The sequence below is a fragment of the Oxyura jamaicensis genome, chromosome 2 (genome assembly GCF_011077185.1).
Source record: "Oxyura jamaicensis isolate SHBP4307 breed ruddy duck chromosome 2, BPBGC_Ojam_1.0, whole genome shotgun sequence".
Taxonomy (NCBI): domain Eukaryota; kingdom Metazoa; phylum Chordata; class Aves; order Anseriformes; family Anatidae; genus Oxyura; species Oxyura jamaicensis.
The window spans coordinates 58,215,261-58,236,029 of record NC_048894.1 but is presented as its reverse complement, the minus strand read 5'-3'; the positions used below and the strand labels follow the sequence as shown (position 1 = coordinate 58,236,029).

Here is a 20,769-nt window from a genome sequence, read left to right as displayed (position 1 = left end):
AAATTCATTTCTACAACTTTAGCAACCTCTGAGGAGTTACCAGGGGACACCCTGACCCACTTCTTTTCTCTGTGATGATCATATCTTAATTTTTAATTTTAACTTGTCCATGTGTCATTGTTTGTAGGGAAGGAATATATTCAACTTGTGTTATTCTGTGCAAAAAAAGGAAGTTTCAGGAACTCTATGGCCTGTATAGAGAGCTGCCAGCCCCAAGGGCATTCTACAAATCTGCTTGAGAAGCAAACAGGATCTGGGACCCAAAGCATGGAAGCAAAAACCCTAGTGAGAATTCAGTCTGAAGTAAAACCTTCCCCAGATCAATACCATTTGCCGAGAGTTGGAGGCTTCACATGGAAGACAAGTGCCTTTGTGCTGGTGGACAACAGAAGAGATCTTGGCCAGCCAGGTGCTGCTGATCAGAAGTCTATGCTCAAGGTCCTCTGTATGAAAGCTATGCCTTTTCCAAGTGCCTTGCACACCAACTCAGGAAAAAACTGGTAGACTGGCTACAGTATTTATATGGCCTATCTGTATATCTATAACTTTTCACAGGTAGACACAGTGAAGACAGTAAATTGCAGGGCATATTAACCACTCCTGACTGAGTTGTAGTAACTTGGAGGGTTGGCCAAGGACCATGACATGGTCTTTGTCTTGTAAGATATTTCTAAACTCAAGAAGAAGCAACCATTAACATAGGTTTGGGGTTGGTTTTTGTTTATTTGAAAATGTTTTCCCCAGTCCCAAGCAAATCTTTGGCTGGTGTTGAGGAGTTTGTAGGTGACTTTCCAAAGAGTGTCTGCTGTTGACTTACTGTTGACTTACTGGATTTCACCAAGAGAAAATTAGGAGTTTTCCTTAACTAGAGTGTACCAGTAGTTAGTAGCTTTTCAGAGTAGCTTAATTAACTATTAATTCATGATATTTTGTAACTCTTAATTATTAATTCATAATAGTTTGTAACTTGTAAGGAAGGATCTGTCATGGCTTGAAAATGTTAGGCAGATCTGAAAATAGGAGTTTGTTCTCGGGGGCAATATTGAGAGCTAGAATCCTCTCTGTTGGCATAGCAAAAGCAAGGGAGGCTGAGGTGAGAAGTGATAACTGCATGATGGCATAATTGAAGCCATACATCAGTGCTTGTTCACTATTAAGTGATCAGAAGAGATTTTGGAGCAAGCATGGGAAAACAGAACCATTCTGCATTATCTGCTTATGGCACTTATGAATACATGACCTTTTCAAAAGGAGATGAGTAAATGTCTTGAAAACACTTTGCGGTTTCTTTGATTCCAAATATAAAAAATACTTAGAGGTTAACAAGAATTTCCATGACTTGCATGACTAAATGATATTTTGGAGGGAGCATTAGGTTTTTTTTGGTCACACTTTTATCACATTATCTTGAGAGTATATGTTGATTTCTGACAAGATTTTTGTTACTATCTTCACAGGTCAGAGCTCCCATAATAATTCAGAGGGTAGAAATAGAAATCTTTCAGAAGATATAAAAGTCTTAGAGCAAAAGCAGTGGACTGATGCGTAGATGACAAGGGGTCTATTTCTGACTACTTGCAGAATGTGAGATCAGCATGGTGTGCAAAGGGATGCTGCATTTAGTTCAACATTGGCAAAGTGAGGATAATAATTCATATTTCCCTTTTCTTTTTCAATTAAGCATTTCTGAGCAGGTATTTTCTCTTCGTGTTTTTATAACTTCTGCTTCTGGGTACTGCTACAGTATTCTGCTTCTGAATGTAGGAGCCCAAGATCATCACCATCTGAAACTTTTCTAGTTTTCTCCATCCGTTTTTCATTCTTAAACCTGGTGTGTATATAGACACATTTCTTAAAATATAGCTGCTGGTGGGGAAAATGCAGAAGTTGCTTACTGAAGTTTATATTTTTTGCCAAAAGGACTCTCTTTGATGTCTGTATGCTTAATGAAGCTGTCTGAGAATTTCATTGCTTATGGCTATTCATAACAAATTAATGAGTAATTAAAACTGTTATTAGGAAAAAAATGTGGGATTTTAGCCTTTGGAAAATGTGGCACTCATTTTACCTTCTGCAAGAGTAGAATGTATCTAAAAGTGAAGGCTCTCATTGCTTATTTCATTATTGCTTTGATTCCAAACCTATAGGTAGATGTAAAATTGTTATGACAAAGTGGATAAACTGGCCATTAAATTTTATTTTAAGTATGTTGATGCCTTTTTATAGCCATGTGTTATTTGAGGTGTGTGTTTGCAGTACAGTTTGAAACTTCATAACTGGGCATTCTGCTGTTTAACAGTAACTTATGAAAATACACTAGCATGATATATATTTTTTAATGTTATTTTGGATGTATTTTTTTTAAATGCCTTACCAAGCTGTTTTCTCAAAATTTTTTTATTTTTATTTTTGAATTTGCTGTAAGTATGTTGTGCTTAAATTTTGATGCTTTATTGGAAAGATCTTTATAGTGCATTTACTGCAGAAGGCAGCATCCTAGGAACTGTTTTCATTGTCTTTCTAATGCTTTTGTTAAAACTTCCCATTGAAAAATGTTTGAAAACCTTTTGTGAGACAATGAAACCACTTCCTTCCTGCCCCCCATCTTCCTACCCTCCACCCCAGAGTTTTTTGTTATTGTTTGGAAAGGATAAGGCAGTTGAGGTAGTAAAGTGTCTGTCACGCATGGAATTCCACTAAGGGTTGCTTGAGTGTGATTAGCCTTTTAAAGCTGTTTTTTCCATGTTTTTCTTATCCATTGTCCCTTCCTACAAACATTTTGGAAAGCAAATGACTTTGCACTCAGGCATGCTCTTAAGTTATCACCTGTACAAATATTTGCAGGGCCCAGACTAATACATGTTCCCAGGCTGACTGGATTTGACAAGTTTCAGAGATGCAATCCTTCTCAACAGAGTTGTCAATCTCTGAGAATCCAAAACATTCAGGAGTGAAAGGGAGGAGAATTAGCTTCGGCCCAGGTATATTAAGAAATAACCACTATCTAAATCCCTCAAGAGCATCTTCTTGGCTACATTTTGGTGTTCTTCCAATATAGGTGTTAGCCTATATTCTTCTAGTTCTTATTTTGACTTCTCACAGGTTTTATCTTACACTGTGCCTTTTTAATTGAAGTTAGGGTTGATGGTTAGATGAGAAATGCTGTGCTGGCCTTTCTGCTGTTTACAGGAGAGGAATAGGTGCGGGAAAGGTCATTTTTATAGATGACATGTTGTAGGGCTTCTTGTCTGACCAATTTAGTCTCTTCTGGAGGTGCTCACAGTCTTCATCTGTCTGTTCTCTTCAGATTCTTATATGGTGCAGGCTGGGAATGGGACAGAAGAGGCTCTGCACAAGCTGCTGCATGGTCCTACATCACACTGGGCAGTGTGCAGCCCATGTACTCTTCCTCTTGGAGCTCCTCACTCACATCTCAGTCTCTTTTACCTCCCATTCCCTATTGCCCGCCATGGGTTCTTAAAACATGGGTCACGAAACTCTTTTGGAAAAAAAAGAGGTTTATGGGAAAGAAAACTTCTTTAAATTTGTCTTGTGATTATTCTGGGGGGGCCTTTAGGGATGACCTTTTCCAGATTCTCTGAAAACTTAAAGTTAGAAACCCACCATAAAGACAGGATTGGGCTTTTGATGAATACTGAATATTGTAAAAGCTTCAATTAAATCCTAGTCATTAACCTTTTCAAACATTGCAAAATAAACAACAGAATGCTTTTGGCCAAATATTTACAATACTGTCTTGTTCACAGCTCAGATCTTTTCCTTTGCTAAGTCTGCATAAGACCTAAGGAGCGTATTTTCACTAAGCTGAAAAACGCGATGTTGGCTGGAGGAACTGCTGGATGTAATGTAAAGTATCAATCAAGCAGGGTAAAATGCTCAGAAGTGTTCTGTGTTGGAAAAACACTCATGTAATGAACAGTGCCTTATATTTTATGTTACCGTAAATACAGTCTAAGTTATTCTCATGGTATGCAGTGCTTTTTTTAATTAAAAAAAAGACGCATCTCATGTAAGTTATGCTGACAAATAAGGTTACATATGGATACATATATGTATATATGTGTGTGTGTGTACACATTTCTAAACATACATATAAACAATAAAAGCAAAGTAACACAGCATTTTAATATAAATACAAATTTCATATTGAATTATTACTGGCTTCTGCTTTCTTGAAAAGGATGAAATGCAGAATGAATCTTCCAGCACCCAGAATGCCCTGATGTGCCCAAATTCCCATTAGTAACAAACTCTAACAGGTAACCATTGTATTCTCAAATGCCAGCTTGATTACCAGCACTTGAATAATTGCATTGACTTTTATGGTTTTATTCATATAGCTAAGCATATGCCTTAATTTGCAGAATCGGAACAGCTACATCTTTAGTTTTGGTAAGGACATTTCCACATCTGCTAATTGCATATAAAAGGTGTCAGCACATTTCTAAGTGACTTCTGATCACAGGAGACGCTAACATAGGTGAGAGAGGCAGGGTAAGTTCCTGATTATATTTTGCTGCTTGTATTCTGAATCAGTAGCACTGGGAAGACTCATGGGAGAGGCTGTTTGCTAAAACATTTCCCATACATGTCAATTGTCACCTATTAGGCCTGTTTTTATCCTAGTTATAGTTGAGGATGAATTTACTTGCTTTGAATGAACAGTCTTTGGACTGTACTTTACAAATTAGCATCTTGAATAAGGGATTTAAGAGCTTCTAATTTAGGGAAACAAATGCTCAGACTGGTAAAAGTTATCTTGTAAAAAAGCAACCACACCCCTTCCAAGATACATGAATTCCCATAAAATTCTTTTATAACTAAAAAAATACCTCCCTTCCCATTTAAACAAAGGTGACCAAAAAGGGAAAAATTAGTGCAACAACAGGCAGGTGAAGACTAGAATGTCTGCAAAAATTAGTCTCTTTGTTGGCATAGGTCCTGCTTCCACGGATATTTATCTGCTAATTGCGTATTTGATGATGATTATGCATGATTTTTCTATGATCTTGTGACAAAATGTAATAATCCAGGCAGCTCCTCAAGCATACACTTAATCAATGTTTATTAATTTATTTTAGAAATAACACCACCAACTTTAACCTGGGAATTACCTAGAGAAAAACAATTCCACTTTGCTTGTTCATCAGCACAATTTGTCTAACATTTTTCTTGACGGTTTAAATGATGATTCACAGGTCACTCGTGGTTCACTGGGCTCAGTTGTTTGCAATTTCACTTTGAAACTCCAAAACCAGCTACTGGTTCCTGAGAGGACTTCTGATTTTTGTGCATTAAGTATAAAACTCAAATGTACATGAAGGAAAACATGCTACTTAACAGTATTCATTTCCTGTTGATTACTTTTGATGGATGACTTTGCTTGTATGCCACAATGCCTAAGTAGAAATTACACAGCATGGGGGAAAATAACTGAGGGATTGGGGCGGGGGTGGGAGAAACTAGCAGTCAGCTGAAAAGCGATAGCTTTATAATGAAGGTTTTTTTAGTTATAGAAACAGCAATGAATTTCTCAGTTACTTCCTTTTGTGCAGCTGAAGAATACACAACTGTGATACATATATATTCTTTAAACTGCAGTCTTCAAGTTAAATCTGATCACTGGAATTCTGTTATGGAATTACTTTGGCATCTAAATTAGTGCGTGTAAATTATGCATGCATGAGCACAAGAAATAATTTTGTGTTCATAACAGCCAATTGTACATTCAGACGAATGTTTGCATGCATAGTCACCCATTTGGAATCAGGCCCAAACTAAATTAGAATTAATACCATGGGCTAGTTCCAGGATTTAGCTCTCGTTCTGTTTATAATAATGTAATATACATTAAAAATATCCGCCTCGGCAGAGTGCATCCTGCAGAGGCTGTTGTAGCCGAAAACCCTTGTAGCTGCAACAATCGTATACCATCAGGTAAACATGTACACGGCAGATAAGAGGTTGGTACATCAAGTAGAACCGTCATCAACATAAATTTGGTGCATGTGTAATGCAAAGGAACAGGCTGGGCTGCGTAACAGAGAATAGACAGAGATGCCCCAAGCACCTCTTCTTTTCAACCTCCTCCGCGCCACGCTGTGTGAGCAAGGGCTGTGCAAATTAGATGGACTATTTCCAGGAGACAGCCACTTCGGTCCAAAGCCCCTGAGCTGACAGCGTGCACTTTAAAAGTAATAATAGCTGCCAGCCACCACAGGCCCCAGGGGATGGGATCCTGACGTGCTGCACAGCGTTCAGCAAGCACACCTGTCTTGTGTCAAGTCGAGTGGCCAGGCTTGAGATGCAGTGCTGGAGGAGAGGGGGCAAAAACCAGTCTTCTGGCTTGAAGCTTTGTGGACATTACATCCCTTTCATGCTGAGACTGCTTGCACTGTCTTGTGAACAAGGGAACAGTCCCCAGTGTCCTCCCTGTCCCCACCAGTTGTGGTGAGATGCGTGTGCTTGCCAGTCTCAGTTTCAGCTGATGAAGTGTTTGGACTCAGGATAGCCTCCCCAAAGCAGAGGTGTAACTTTATTTTCTGTGAGTGGAAGACAGTTCCAGCCATGCTTTCAGAACAGACCATGGACAATTTCAAACTTTTTTAATGCCAGAAGAGGAAAGAGCACTCATCTGTGCTAAAAAGATGATTTGGTGCTATGAAAGGAGTACCAAAAGAACAGAAGAATAAAAGGAAGCAAAGAAGTGATCTTAAATAATGAGTTGTATTAAGAAAAAAGGGTTAGCTCCTGCTTGTTTCAATGCAAAGAAATGAGAATTGTAAATCTTATTTTATTTATTTATTGTATATTAATTAATGTTATATAGGGTCAGATGACTCTGCATTAAGTCTTGGCATCAGATGGAATACCGATCATGTTATCTAAGCTACTAATGTGACCCAAAAATGAGTATAATGAAGGTTTTTTTTAATCAAATTTTTAATGCAGATGTTAATCTGCAAAACCAAGCTGTGTTTGTAACAAAATCTTAGAGGCTTCCTGAATGGCACCGCAGGTGTGTTATATATAGAAGTGATCTGAAGCAGGTCAAGGGAGAGCACAAGAGGAAATCAATCAGTTCCTCTGCAGAAAAATAAAAATAAATTCACGACATATTTTCTTATTGTTTTGGGGAAAGACTGACCTTTAAATTCACAGGGTAACAGAAATGATAAAATGTATTCAAGTAAATAACTTATTTTGGAAAAGATTACTTACCCTTAAAAATTGTTTTTTGACTTAGCCACTTATTCTTAGTCCAGTATGGAAATATGGATATGGAAAGCAGCTAGAAACATTCTCTTATAAATATCTTTCTCGAATGTCTACTTGTATGAGAGAGCTTGTCACTTAATTTTAATTCTTAAAGAAAAAATATCAACAGCTCTCACACTTACAGAAGTAAGACTTGGCTTTGATTTTGTGTTTTTAATTTTTAAACTTAATCTGCTGCTGCTTTTTATAGGGCAAAACTCAAGGGGAAGCAACGTGTAATTAATGGGGCCAATGTTTCACCCTTGAAGAAGTTAACAGCAAATTATAATAAATTTCAGCAGTACAGGAATTTCACACTATTATTTCATAGGTCTTATTAAAAATAAAACAACATAATCAATTGGAAGTAACTGTCTTTCATCCAAGTCATGTATTTAAAACTGTCTGAGATACTTTGAGAAGGTAAAACTCTGCTGGTCTGACCCTGTTTAGATGCGAATTATCTAAACGGCCTATTTTTAAAAAGTGCTTCATCTTGCTCTTTCCATTTAGAAAATGTTGCATGTCAAAAAGTGGGAGGTTAGTGGTTCAGGTAGGACATACTGGTCTGTTTGCTGTTGTCTTTGTGGCCAGGTTTCTATGAAAATAAGCTTTTTTTTTTTCCCCCTCTGGTGAATGTGTCCTCTGCTCCAACTCTGTACTTGAGAAATAGCATTTGCCTTCTTCAGTAGCCTTTTGTAAAGCCTAGTGCTTCTGTCTGCCTGCCTGATTCATTATGCTATTTATCACTTTTATCGAGTATAAAAATCTCTTTCGCTTATAGCAAACTTGAAATGCTGGTGCAAGTGGACTTCCAAATAAATTAGTGATTATTTGTGTCTAGCAATCATTGTGGCTTTATGTTTTATCTGTGTATCAGTATCACTCAAGTATCCCCTTGCTGAGATACTGAGCTTGCTGGTAACTCCAGAGCTGGCACTGGTTGTCTGCTTTTCCCCAAGGTCCCCTGGGTCATTCCTCAACAGTACTGCTGAGGTCGGTCCCCAGGGTATTTTGTGCAGAGCAAGGTGGAGCCAACCAGTTACCAGAAGTAATACTTCTGGTTTGGGACTTCTTATATATATTTTTTTTTCCAAGGAGGAAAAAAAGCTTCTCAATCTTTTCCTTTTGTATCTTCCTTTAGCAAATGGGTCTGTGAATATTGCTTGGAAGAAGTGAATAGTGTGATTCTAAATACAACTCTGTGGTTGCTGTTATATTAACCTTTGCCTGTTTGTTCATAAGGAAGCAAAAATCTAGCATATCATTGCTAGGCCCAGAGCTTTCAAAATCCTTTTATGTAGTGGATCTGGCCCCCAAATATAATCTCTTTACTGTAACTTCCACATTCTGCACTGAACTGTCCAAAAACAAACAAACAAATTAAACAAAACAACCTTTAATACAGTAATAAATGAATTTATTTGGCATGGAAAGTGCCAGTTTGCTGTTATAGCATGTGGTTATATCTATAGTGAAAGGAGAATGAGATGGGGGGCACAGGGTAATTCCACTGAAATAATAATGACGTTGAGCCTTGTCAGTTAGCAGGGTTAGTGTCTTGGCAGCAAGGCTGTGTACCTTTAGGTAGGATTTCCAGTGTAGAAGTGAGCTAAAGGATCTAGCATTTATCTGTTACAGAAGAAGTTTGTTATTGCTGGGATTGCTACTTGCTTTTTTTTTTTTTTTTTTTCCCTTTTTTGTTCCTCCTCTTTTTTTGACAATTAGATGTAAGTTGTAGTTTGCAGATACCGGTCATTACACCAAACTATTGGGAGAAGATGCTTCTGATGCTGCTAATACATAGTTGGATGTTTCTGTGTCACAATTCATCAGATAAGTTGAGGAGGTTGCCAGCTCCAGAGATGTCCAACAGCAGTTTCTTATACTTGAAGCTTGCTGCTTTGCAGACACGGGCTTTAGTGGCTTGTTGCAGTCAGAGAAGAGTAATGGCATTTAGGCAGTGCTAAATAAAGTCTTCTGTCTTGTACCTTTTCCTGCTGTAAGTCTAATAGCTTTAACATCCTACTCAAATACGAAATAACATAATCGTTTACTGCATAGCTGCCATGTGTTCTATTTTTTTTTCAACTCACTTTATTCCCCCATCTCTACTTTCTGCTTTGGCAAAAAGATGCTTCTAGACAGACCCTGAAATTGCATTTGCAAGTACAAGGTTTTAGAGGCATTGGGATAAGGGATGCAAATACTGACTCTTCATTCATGTCTGGTTCTTTGAAAGATGGGTCTGGCTTCTTTGTGCCTTATATTTGCAGCTCATTCAGTGGTGAACTTCATTTGGTAAGCATTAATCCAACTGCATGTGTTAGTATTCCACTGATCCTTCAGGACGGCAGATTCGACTTCATTTCACAAGTGGCTGATGGACTGTGTTAAACTGTTTTTCTACTTAAGTCGGTGTACTGCCAAGTATCCACATCACCAGGAAAATCATGATTGTCAGAGAGAGACTGAAGACTTGAGGCCAGACCCTTCAACCAGTTGTTAATTATAGTCTATTGGAGCCACTGGAGTGATGAGGAATTACTCCATCTGAAGAAGTGGTGTTGTACACAGTTCAACCTGGTCATACAAAATGTTTTCTATTAAGGCCAGCACTGAGTCCCGGTGGCAGAGCTGTGGGAAGAGTTTGGCTGCTGCTGGTCTTGCAATTGTGCCCCACAGTAGGCAGGAGTCTTTTGTGCCTGGTTGTTGGACTGCTGATCCCTGTCATCAGCATGACATTTGTTTAATAAGAAAAACAGAAAATATAGTAGCAAAATATATATATGGACCACTCCTCCTGCAAAATGTCACTGCTAACCAAAATATCAGGTGCTAGTGGGTAGATGCCTCATTTCACCACATATAAGAGGATAACTAAAGCTGAGGATAAAGAAACACATCATCCCTAATGCACTTCCTTTTGGTGCAATGATGCCAACATTATTTGGTTTTCATTGTCTATAGCCACAGCATTATATAACAGCTAAATGTTCGTTGAATTGCCTGGCAAAATCTGGAGGAGAGAGGAGGAATTGCTGAGGAGCCCCATTTTCCAGAGGCTCACCAAAGCAAGGTGAATTTTGTTCTCTTTCATAACTTGATCCCGACATTCCTGCAATGCTTTCCCCTTTTCAGTAAATCTTCACAGCCTTTTGTTGTCCTACCTGCCTGGCAGGCAGATGAAACACTGCATCATCCTATTTCCATTGCCTCTTTCAGGTGGGCTCAGTTTGTCCTGAGACCACAGCTTCCTACAGTAGTTGTTCTCTTCAGACTCTGTTCATCTGAAGCTCTTGGTGGGTATGTGGGTTTCTCTGAGATTTCACCTTGTTGGGAGCAGAAATCATGTATTTTGTTCCATGTTCGTATGTCTCCTTGCTACATGGAGGGCCTTGGTTCAGGACCTTGCTTCTAAACTACAACTTAATGTATCAGCATTTATAATATCAGTCAGATTTTTAATAATGTCAGCTGTTGGTTACTGCTGCTACTACCTGATTCCTTCCAAGGCTGTCTTGCAAACTGAGAACAGCGTGGTAGGTTTACAGATCAGCAGATGGAGGATCTCACCTGAAAAGGCCATGCAGTTGTTATCTTTTTAATTTCTTTGGTATGGAGCAATCAGAGGTTTCATTTTACATTAATATGTACAGATTTTATGCATTATTTTACTTGAAAATCTAGAGTGCTTTCCACAACAGATGTAGCTCTGATTTTGAGCCAGATTTCAAGACAACTGAGGTTTGTCTATGTGCAATTAAAATCCTCAATTAACATACTAATTCTTTTTCCTAATGACATTACTTTTTTTTTTTTTTTCCTTTTTGTCTACTGAAGGAAAAAGAAAAGTACTAATTTGTATACTGGTTTGTGAGATATTTAGTTAATTTGCACATGATAATTTGTTAAGACCTTTCTTGCAGTCACAAAACAGAGCATTTATTCTAAGGGATTTTATATATTTCCTGCTGTAGCTAGATGCATTGTAGTAGTGATTTCATATAGCAAGCATAATTAGCAAAATTGAAAAATACAAGATTTTTTGGTACATTTTTATTTGTTGAGACAGAAGGAACAAACACTTCCAGTATAAGTACTGCTTCCTTCTTTTCTCTGATATTTATAGAAAATAAAAAACCTTTCAAATATCAGACTATCTGAGGAGGTTAAAAAAAAAGTGATTCTGATCTCTTAAATGTCATTCAGATCCCTTTAATGCAAAGATGATGCTTAAAGTATTCAGCAGGCAACTGTTAATTAACGGCATATTGGGACTGATGTAGGGGGCAAGGGCAAACGAAATAGTGGAGGAACAGAAGAGTGCATCTGCAGAGGAGAAAAAAGAATGCCTGCTTTTCTGTTATTGTTAACAGAACTGTTAATATTGTTGGTACAGAAAAGCGTATCTTCTGTCAGCATGGCTGTGGTGCTCCGTCTCGGTATGAACTGGTGGCTCAATATTTGGGGAGCAGTGCTAGACAAAGCCCTGTGCAAGTGGCGTGGAGCCTACGGGGAGCTGAGCACAAGCCTTCGCTGATGCCAGGAACAAACTGTTGACCACTGGGGGAAATAATTTTTCAGCCTTGAATGGGTTTTCCTGCAAAGACTGCATTGTTATTAAGCAGCACTGCACATCATGCCTGGAGATCATTTGTGCTAATTACTATACAAACTGCCTCAAGGCAGTAAGCAGTTCACAGGCTAAGTGCAAGCAATATAGAAAGATATTAAAAATAAATAAAAGCACAACAGCAGGAGGCAAGGATACAGTGGAAATGTAATTGTGTATAGGTAACCGTGTGAACATCTATGTAGGTATGTAAAACATTGATTTTAGTTGTTTCCACACCAGCTTTCCATGATCAGAGGTTTATCTTTAGGTTTCCTAAACAAGTTGCTGCAAAAAAAAAAAAAGTGTTTTTGAATAGGCATTTGAAGCAAGATGCCAGATACCAGCAGGGTGTGAGTCTTAAAGTCATGTCAGGAAGGGCATGGTATGCATTAAGAAGATGTTAATCAGCCTGTATGATAAGCAGAGCCATCCAGAAGCTACCCTGCTACTGCTTAACAGGCAGGAGTGGGAGTCAAGCATTGGCTGTAAGGATTAGCAACTGTTTCTGTGCAGGAAGGGACAGAGCAGGAGGAAATGAAAAGTGGAGAAGAGGAGATACTGTTGCAGCAGAGACAAAGGAGATAAACCTGGAAGGAGTGGTGCTGAGGCGCAGCTAGGCTTGTCTGATCTGGACAGCAAACAAGAAACCTTAATGTTAAGTGATTGGTGATGAAAGAGAAGGTGTTAGAAGAGTTGAGGGAGATAAAAACAGAAATCAGGAGAGGGAGTAAACACTGACTAAATAAACTTGAATTCCCCAGGGTTTTCAGAAGGAGAAATAGGTTAGGAAAACTCCAGTGCCTGGGGGGACTCTGCTCTTCACTTGTCACTTTTCTCCGGGCTCATGATAATGTCATACTGAGAGCTCAGAAGAAACCACTCATCTTCTGGGGATGCAGGAGTGATTTTGTTGAAAACCTGTATTGTTCTCAACAGGGAAATGAAGGGATGCTTAGGCTTCAATGTGGTCCTGGCACACAAAAAGCCCAGCTCCTGTATTCTTTCGCCACTGTTTCTCCAACCGCCTTAGCAGACAGGCTCAACTCCTGGTAGTACTGATTTTCCAGACTCTTGAGAGTATGTGTTTGTTTACGCCTTTACTGAAATAAGTGCTTTTTTAGACTTTTATTACAATAGCAACTGGTCGACCCCAAGTTGGACTGAGAAGGGGAGGGTAAATGCTGCACTGAATGCCACATGAAAACCGAACAAAAGTGCCAGGAAATGTGCAATCTAAATGTAAAGATGGGAGTTCATAGGTGAACAAGGACGGACAAAGAAATACAGAAAACTGTTTTATCCAAGTGATGTTCTGTGTGCTCACAGGCTCTCCAGTGTACTTTAAGAACACTTCAACCCTAATTACACTTCTGAAGCACTTACTTAACAGAGAAGTCCCCCTGAGTAAATCTATTGATATGTAAGATAGCACGTTTGCTGTTTATTGCTATTGAAGCTGGAGTGTGCAGCCCCACGTTCAATGTACACACCTGAGGTGCTTTGAGGAAGGGAGGATAGAAAATGAATTTGGGGCTGCATTAACTGCAACAGCCACTCAGCACAGCCAGAGGTTTGTGTCAGGGAGCTCTTCCTCCCTCCAAGGTTTTGCTTTGGTTGTGCAGCATCCCTGGTCTATGTTACCTGGTAGAATGTGGCTTTCAGGGTGGGAGCGGGGCTGTGTGCTTTTCATGCTGCGTATGTATAATGAAACTTTCCATTTCTAAAAGCTGCCTAATAATCTGATTAGGAATAGAACCATGCTTTTCCTCCCAAATCACAACAAGCAGAGACTTAGCACGGAAGAGTTTTGCAAAAAAACCACCAGTATGTCATTCAGCTTTTCCTGGCAACGTTGCATTTATGTATGTATGTGCTGGTGTCCTAAAGAAGTGCTGGCATCAGTCACCTTATCAGTGTTATTGTGAACATCCTGGCAGAGATGGGGAAAGCACCATATGTACCTTGCACTAGGTTGCCTTACTATTGCTTCTGGTACTGAAATGTAAGCAACCTTAGTATGTTTGTGTCTCGTTTCTTGTGAGGAAAGCAAAGCAACTGGGCTGTGTTATGAAAATCCTACAGAATATTACTTTTTCCCATAGGCAAAGCTATTAAGTCTCAAATGAACTTCTGTGTGGCTAAAAAAAAAGTACATGGTGACAATGGTTTTGAGAGGCGGTCCTGGTTATTTGGAAGATTTTTTATGCCATGTCCACTGCTCATGGACAACTGAAAACAGTGTGTATGGATAAAGTTTGCTGAGATTGTTTCCAAAGAGGACTTCATCCAACTGTGGGATAAGCCCATTTTATTTCCAATGTAAATAGACTGTTTCAGTAAAAGCAAAGGCCACCAAACTGTAGCCAGCTGGTAAATTTGGGACTGAAATGAATTATGTACATGAGATTTAGTGTCTTCCGAAGAAGGGCACAGGGAGACGACAGCGTGATGTGCACTTTAACTTTCTTTAATTTCATGGCTGTTATGAATTTTAAAAGTCTTCCTGTCTGTTAAAATGGCATTGCTTTATTTTATCTTTTTTTTTTTTTTTTTTTTCTTTTTTTCTTTAACTGAGCATTTCCAAATAGCAGACATTCTTCCTAAATTTGCTACATTTCCCTCCTCTTTTGGTTGTCTTGTTAATTTTTCTACTTCTGTTGAATTAACAGTTTTGGTAGTGGTTTCAATCAAGTTTTTATAAGACTTTTTTTCTGTTTCCTGGAGAAGAGGAAGCTGAGGGGAGACCTCATCAACTCTACAACTCTCTACAACCACCTGACAGGAGGTTGCAGCAAGGAGGGTGCTGGTCTCTTTTCTTGGGTGACAAGTGATAGGACATGAGGAAATGGTCTCAAGTTGTATCAGGGGAGGTTTAGATTGTACATTAGGAATAATTTCTTCACAGAGAATGTGGTCAAGCATTGGAATGGGCTGCCCAGGGAAATGGTACAGTCCCCATTTCTGGAGGTATTTGAGATATGTGGATATGGTACTAAAGAGCATGGCTTTGTGATGGGTTGTGGTAGCTAAGGTTGATGGTTGGACCTGATGATCCTAAAGGTCTTTTTCAATCTGTATGATTCTATGAGACATGGGATATTTGACTAGTTTGTTGCTGAGGAGCTTTCCTGGCTAGTGCAGTGGAGGAGCTGCAAATGTCCTAGTGTCTCAGTCACAAAGAGGAGCAGAGAGAATGAATTGAAAGTACAGATGTAAATGCTGCTGCTGGGGATGAACTATGGATGTCTTTCACATTTTTTTAATTGAAAACACTGTTATTGTATGTTTGGGGGCCTTCTGTCCTTGCTGATTAGCTGTCACTGATTCGGGTTGAAGTTTCTTTGTTTCATCACTTCTCCCTGTGTAGTTTTGTAATATGTAGGTTTTTGAAGAACTGGTTGAGGTTAATTAGAGACGTTGAGATTCGTTCATTATTTCGTGGTCTTATCTTGGACTACTAAAATTATGTTGGATATCAGGTTGGCTCAAGTACAGCACACTGAAATTAACTTCCTTTGCAGCTGGTCCCCATGATATCCAAGGGTATCAATAAATTGGTAGGACACAGAAACACTGGTTGACTGCCACCTCTCTAAGCCCCCTCAACTTGAGGATTTTATGGTGAAGCTGAAGATCCACTGACGGTGCCTTTTCTTATATCCAGACTTCTTGCTTTCTTTCACATGCTTCTTGAATTAAATGAATATGATGCTTAATCTTGTATAGTCTGCAAAATTTACTGTATTTAATCTCATTTGTATTTTTTAAACACACATATTTCAGTGTTGAAGTGCATGACAACATTCAGGTCTACCAGAGCATGATATCATACACTGTGAACATGGGTAAGATATACTCACTGCCCAACGGTGAAGCAAGTCAATTAATAAAATGTTGGCAAAGACAGTTTTGGTAGAAAAGCAATGTTTATAAATGTCGCTTATGTTGCTTACAGGATACATGCTGAGTTAACCTCATTGAACTTTTCCCCAGGAATTGATGCGCGTACAATTGGCGGGTCATTATGCTGCTCCACCTGTGTAGTGTTAAGGTCAGTGTGTTTTTCTGATTATAAAAACCATCCATACCATTCCATTATAAATTCACTACCATTCATAATGGAATGTGCCAAAGCTCAGAGCTCGTTGCAGCTGCCCCCGGTCCATATTTAAGATCAAACAAAGCAGTTCAGGTAATCTGAGCACCTATTAAACAACACGTCCAGTCAAGCTTCATTTGAAATGATCTTTCCTTGTTTTGTTTCTGTTTTGTTTTTGTTTCATTTTTGAACCTGCTAAGTATCCATCTGATATCAGTGTTGTTTTTGTATTGTGTTTAATACGGCCTGCCCAAGAATTTTTCTCGAATCAAGCCACGGCAATTAAGATCATAGCAAGGAGGTCCTGGGAGCAGCAGGCAACTGTAATGTTGCAGTTCCACGCCTTCATGCGTAGGCAAAGCACAGAATGCATCAACCGCTCACCTTCACAAGGCATTTCCTGAAACCTACAGCTTTTAACTGCAAATTAATTCTGAGTCATCAAGACACACAAATCAGCCATCACAGCAGACACTAATGTGTGAGATGCAGGAATGTATGACTGGCACTAACCACATACGAGGGGAACCCGTGAGATGATGTGCATGCGTAACACACTGCTGCTGTATGCATCTTTCTGCACAGCTTAGTTCTCTAATTGTCATGCATTATCAAAGCGAGACAGAATGTGCATTAAAGCTTATCTGGTGTTATTTCTGTCAATGAAATGTTGTTATGGTTGGGGTTTTTGTTTGTGTGTTTGCTTCTACATTTTTCTTTGTTACTAGTCCTCCAAATAGCATTAATTCTGTGAAGAATACAAATTCTGTGAACACCCATGTATGTGATAGGTCATGTTCTTCTGGTTTCATGAGGATGTATCTTTTTTATATTGAATTTTGCACTGTGTAGTAGCTAGTGAGAGCATCCAGCACTGGCTGTTTTGCTGTGGAATGTTTTGAGCCTCTGTGCAAATTAAGCAGTGCTGGAATTGCTGAGGAAATAGATACAGTCTTTTGGTAATGACAACTGTGAATTTTTGTGACAGTGTCCAACAGCACTCTTCCTTTCACCTCTCCATAGCTGTAAACTCAGTGGTATTCTACACTAAACATGTAAAATTTCCCCAGAAGCATCTGCTATACAGTGTATCACAAGGTGTGTTGGAAAGTCATGGGGAAGAACAACACCTTTTGTGAAAAGTAATCCTTGAATGCTCTAGCTTATGTAAACTGTTCACAGTCTGACTTCTCACCCAACAATATGACTTTTGAAACTGCTACATGAGGTAAGTACATCTCCAGAGCCTTTTGGCAGTTTCTTTCCATTACTCTGGGGGAAAAAAAAAAAAAAAAAAAAAAAAAAAAAAGGATTTCACTTTTTCAATTTGGCCACAGTCCAAAAACTAAATAGAATATCCCCCCAAAAGAGAAGGTAGAGAAGGTACTCTGCATTGTAGGATTGCATATTTTTTCTCAAGTGAAGAGACCAATGAAGGGCACCTTTAATAGCAGAAAAGATTAAGAATAGTTTTGTTAGTAAAATGGATCATGTTATACCTTTGAAACTTTAAAAAAAAAAAAAAAAAAAAAAAGCTTTTTCGTTTGGGCAGCAGAAGGATCTATTTGGCAGTGTTTTCAAGTTCATCTGTGGTGATGAAGGTTCCTAGGTTTTAAGCAAATGCATTTCTCACCACTACATAAATGTTGTAACAAATTTGGGCCTTTATGTACAAAACAAAGGAATTCCTAGATGTGGATGTGTTAGATACATTCTGGGAAGAACCTTGCCAGAAGCTGACGATATTTCAGTAAGTCACGACAGCAGGAAGAAGGTAATTTAACTGCCTGCTGCCAGACATTCAACTGGCGGTGATGCTTTCTCTCTTTGGGCAAGTTTTCTGTTTAAGGTCAGTCCTCAGTCTGAGGACAGCTATACTCAGCAGAGTGATGCAAATCGAAGTGCTGTCTGTTAGATACATCACAGAACTTTTAATTGACAAAATTCAGTAACTGAAAATGCACCTTTGGCCCAATTTCTGCCATTCTCCCTTGTGTCTGGAGAGTGAATAAATAAATAAATAAATAAATAAATAAAAAAGAAGAGTCATTCCCCAGTTCCCTGCCCCACCTCCTGTATTCTCTAAACCCTACATGGAAAAAAAACATTTAACTTAGTTTATAACAATAATTCCAGCTGTTACAAAACCTATTTTTCTTCTTCCGTGTTGTTATTAAGTAAAAAAATTGCTTTCCCTCTGTCTCAATATGGACTGCTTCAGGCAAACTAAAATAAATGCATGATTTAGTCTGTGGCAGTGAACAGTATGTACCTGCATGGTCATATACTTGACCTTGCAGACGAACCTTTTGATTGAGTTATGTGTAGATATTTGAGATAAATATTTTAGATAAATGCTAGTACTTGTTAGTGGTTTGAAGGCTTGCCGGTTGTAGGACTGCTCCAAACACTTGGGGAGGCCTGAGCACCATCACAGCTCTGTGTTCAAGCACCTATTTTAGTTCCTAAGTTAACTTCCCCTAGGTATACTTTGTACACTCAGCAGAGTGCAGTCAAGCTCCTCCTGGTATATCAGAGCACCCTTTTCTCTTCCTTAACTGTGGAAGTGGTATAAAGAAGTCCCTAATAATATAATAGCAGTAGGCTAATAATATAAGCATCCAAATCTAAATGCAGGCTATAAAAGGCTGGAAGGGAAAACAGAAAAATTGCATTAGCACAGGCAAAATCAGGTCTCAGAAAGGAGTTAGTGCTCTCGAACGTGGTGGCTGACACCTGCAAGACAGCATTCCTTGCTTTTTAAAGGTCTATTCTAGATGAGACAAGGAACAGTTGGCTTCAACTTAGTTCTTCATTAGGGAAGAGGGTTTACATTGATCCATTGCTTACAAATTCAGCTTTTGTGCAAGCTTTACAGTATATTCAGTCTGTCTGTGACCACATAGCATGTGTCATTTTTGTAGAATTCTGTTAGTATAAAAACACATGGAAATGGTTTATAAACAAAAGAAAAAAAACATTAATTCATCACATGGGGAGATAATATTTTTTTTAATTAAAAAAGTTAACTAAAAAAAAAAAAAAAAAAAAAAAAAAACATATTGCTGTTCCTAAATCAAACATTGTTGGTGTAGAATTGTGTTTTAGTTTGGACTCAACATACAGAAACTTATCAGATGCTCTCCTGCAGAGAGTAGTAGTTCTTAAGCAAAAATTCAAAGAAACAAACAACAGTTAAGTGAATTTCTTTTCTTTACTATAAAAATGGAATTTCTGTATTACTAAAAATAAACCAAAACAGACAGAGGAAGAAGCCATATCTGAAAGCTGTTTTCCAGCCAGAAGCCTTCCCACTTATCAAAACCAAAGTGGTTTTTTTTTTTTTTTTTTTTTTTTTTTTTTTTTTTTTTTCCCTGTAAAAATACCTACTTTTGCTAATGATAACACACAGAACACGTTTCAAACTTTGCATCTCTTCTCATATGTTCATCTGATTAGCAGAAGAGCTAAGTGATCCACCAAAATGCATTCAGGTGCAACAGACAGAGCATTTAGCAAACCTGCAGGCATAAAAGAAAGTAGCAGGCTTTTCCTGCAGACCCTGGGTGAGGGGGCAGCACTTGGGCTAAGCCATGGTGGGAGGCAGCAGGCTGTGGAGAGGTGGAGCTGTGATCCCAAGCCCTTGCTCTCCTAATGCCTTTTTAATTAGAGTAACATAAATATTGGCTAGGATGAGAGTTGTGGAGATAGTTAATGGAGAAATTAAGGAATGGATTCATTTCTGGCACAATTCCTTCTTCCTGTTGACGTCAGTCCCTATTTCCAGTAACAGTTTAATTGAAGGAGCAATTCTATTTGCTTATTATCCACAGGCCTTGTAAGGGAATAACTGTACATTTGGGAGAGCATAAGGGGGATTAAGGGCACCAGCAGAAACAAAGGCAAGCATTAAAAAACAGCACTACCAAACACCGTGAGCATTTGAGTGATTAGGCATAGAGGACTTGCAATGAAATCTGGTGATAAGTTTGTCATTCTTCCTGTTATACCACAGAACTGGAAGGATGGGGAGATGGTAGTGCTTTCTATCTAACCTCATGTATATAGGAATAGAAAAGAGCAGGAAAGGATCTGATTTGAAGTCTGACATCACAGGAGTCTTTTCATCACACCCAGAGGGTGTGAGATCAGACCTAGACTGAATTCAATGCAGACTGAAAAGTTTTCTGTGGATTCTATGCCTACACATGAGCCTTTTGCCTGTACCACAGGACAGTAGGTGGAAACCATCAAAAACAATGTCTATGCCTTTGAAGTTTTAATGCTGCTTTAAAACCTGTTGTTGAAGCATCTGTTGTCAGCTAGAAGCTCATGGGCCTTTTAAAAACCTGAGATAAAAGGCTATATGTATATATACACATATGTATATATTTGTAAATGACAAATATGCTTTTTATTTACATCTAGTATTTCCAAACTGGGCACCTATATTGCATCCATAGTATTTTGCAGCTTTTCCCTTGAATGACACACACAAATATATATTTTTTTGACTCGCACAAATATTTTGGTTTTGAATTTCTCAAATCTTTTCTCAAAACGTGGTCCATCTCTTCAAAGCCAACAGAAAAACTGGCTGAAAAAAAAAAAAAAATCCATTAGTTTGTGAGATTCTCTATGATAAAGCTAATTAAAATCAATGAATGTCTAAGTTGATTAACATTAAACCACTTATAGAGCAAGTTACATAGTGAAAAAAAAATATTCTACAGAACATTGGGTAGGCCTTGTCAAATACATCATCTCAGACTTA

The 20,769-nt window shown here is 38.5% G+C and overlaps 1 protein-coding gene across 11 annotated transcripts in view; it reads left to right on the top strand.

The window, feature by feature from the left end:
* Window positions 1–20,769, top strand: part of HECW1 (HECT, C2 and WW domain containing E3 ubiquitin protein ligase 1) — a 265,618-nt gene that overhangs the window by 45,178 nt on the left and 199,671 nt on the right. For 3 of the 11 annotated variants that reach the window (XM_035316510.1, XM_035316508.1, XM_035316509.1), the window contains one exon: window positions 15,890–15,947. The exons of the other annotated variants lie outside the window; for them this stretch is intronic. In XM_035316510.1, the coding sequence (XP_035172401.1) occupies window positions 15,921–15,947 (27 nt within the window). In that variant the 5' untranslated portion in view covers window positions 15,890–15,920. The remainder of the gene's footprint in view (window positions 1–15,889; window positions 15,948–20,769) is intronic. 11 annotated transcript variants of the gene reach the window in all.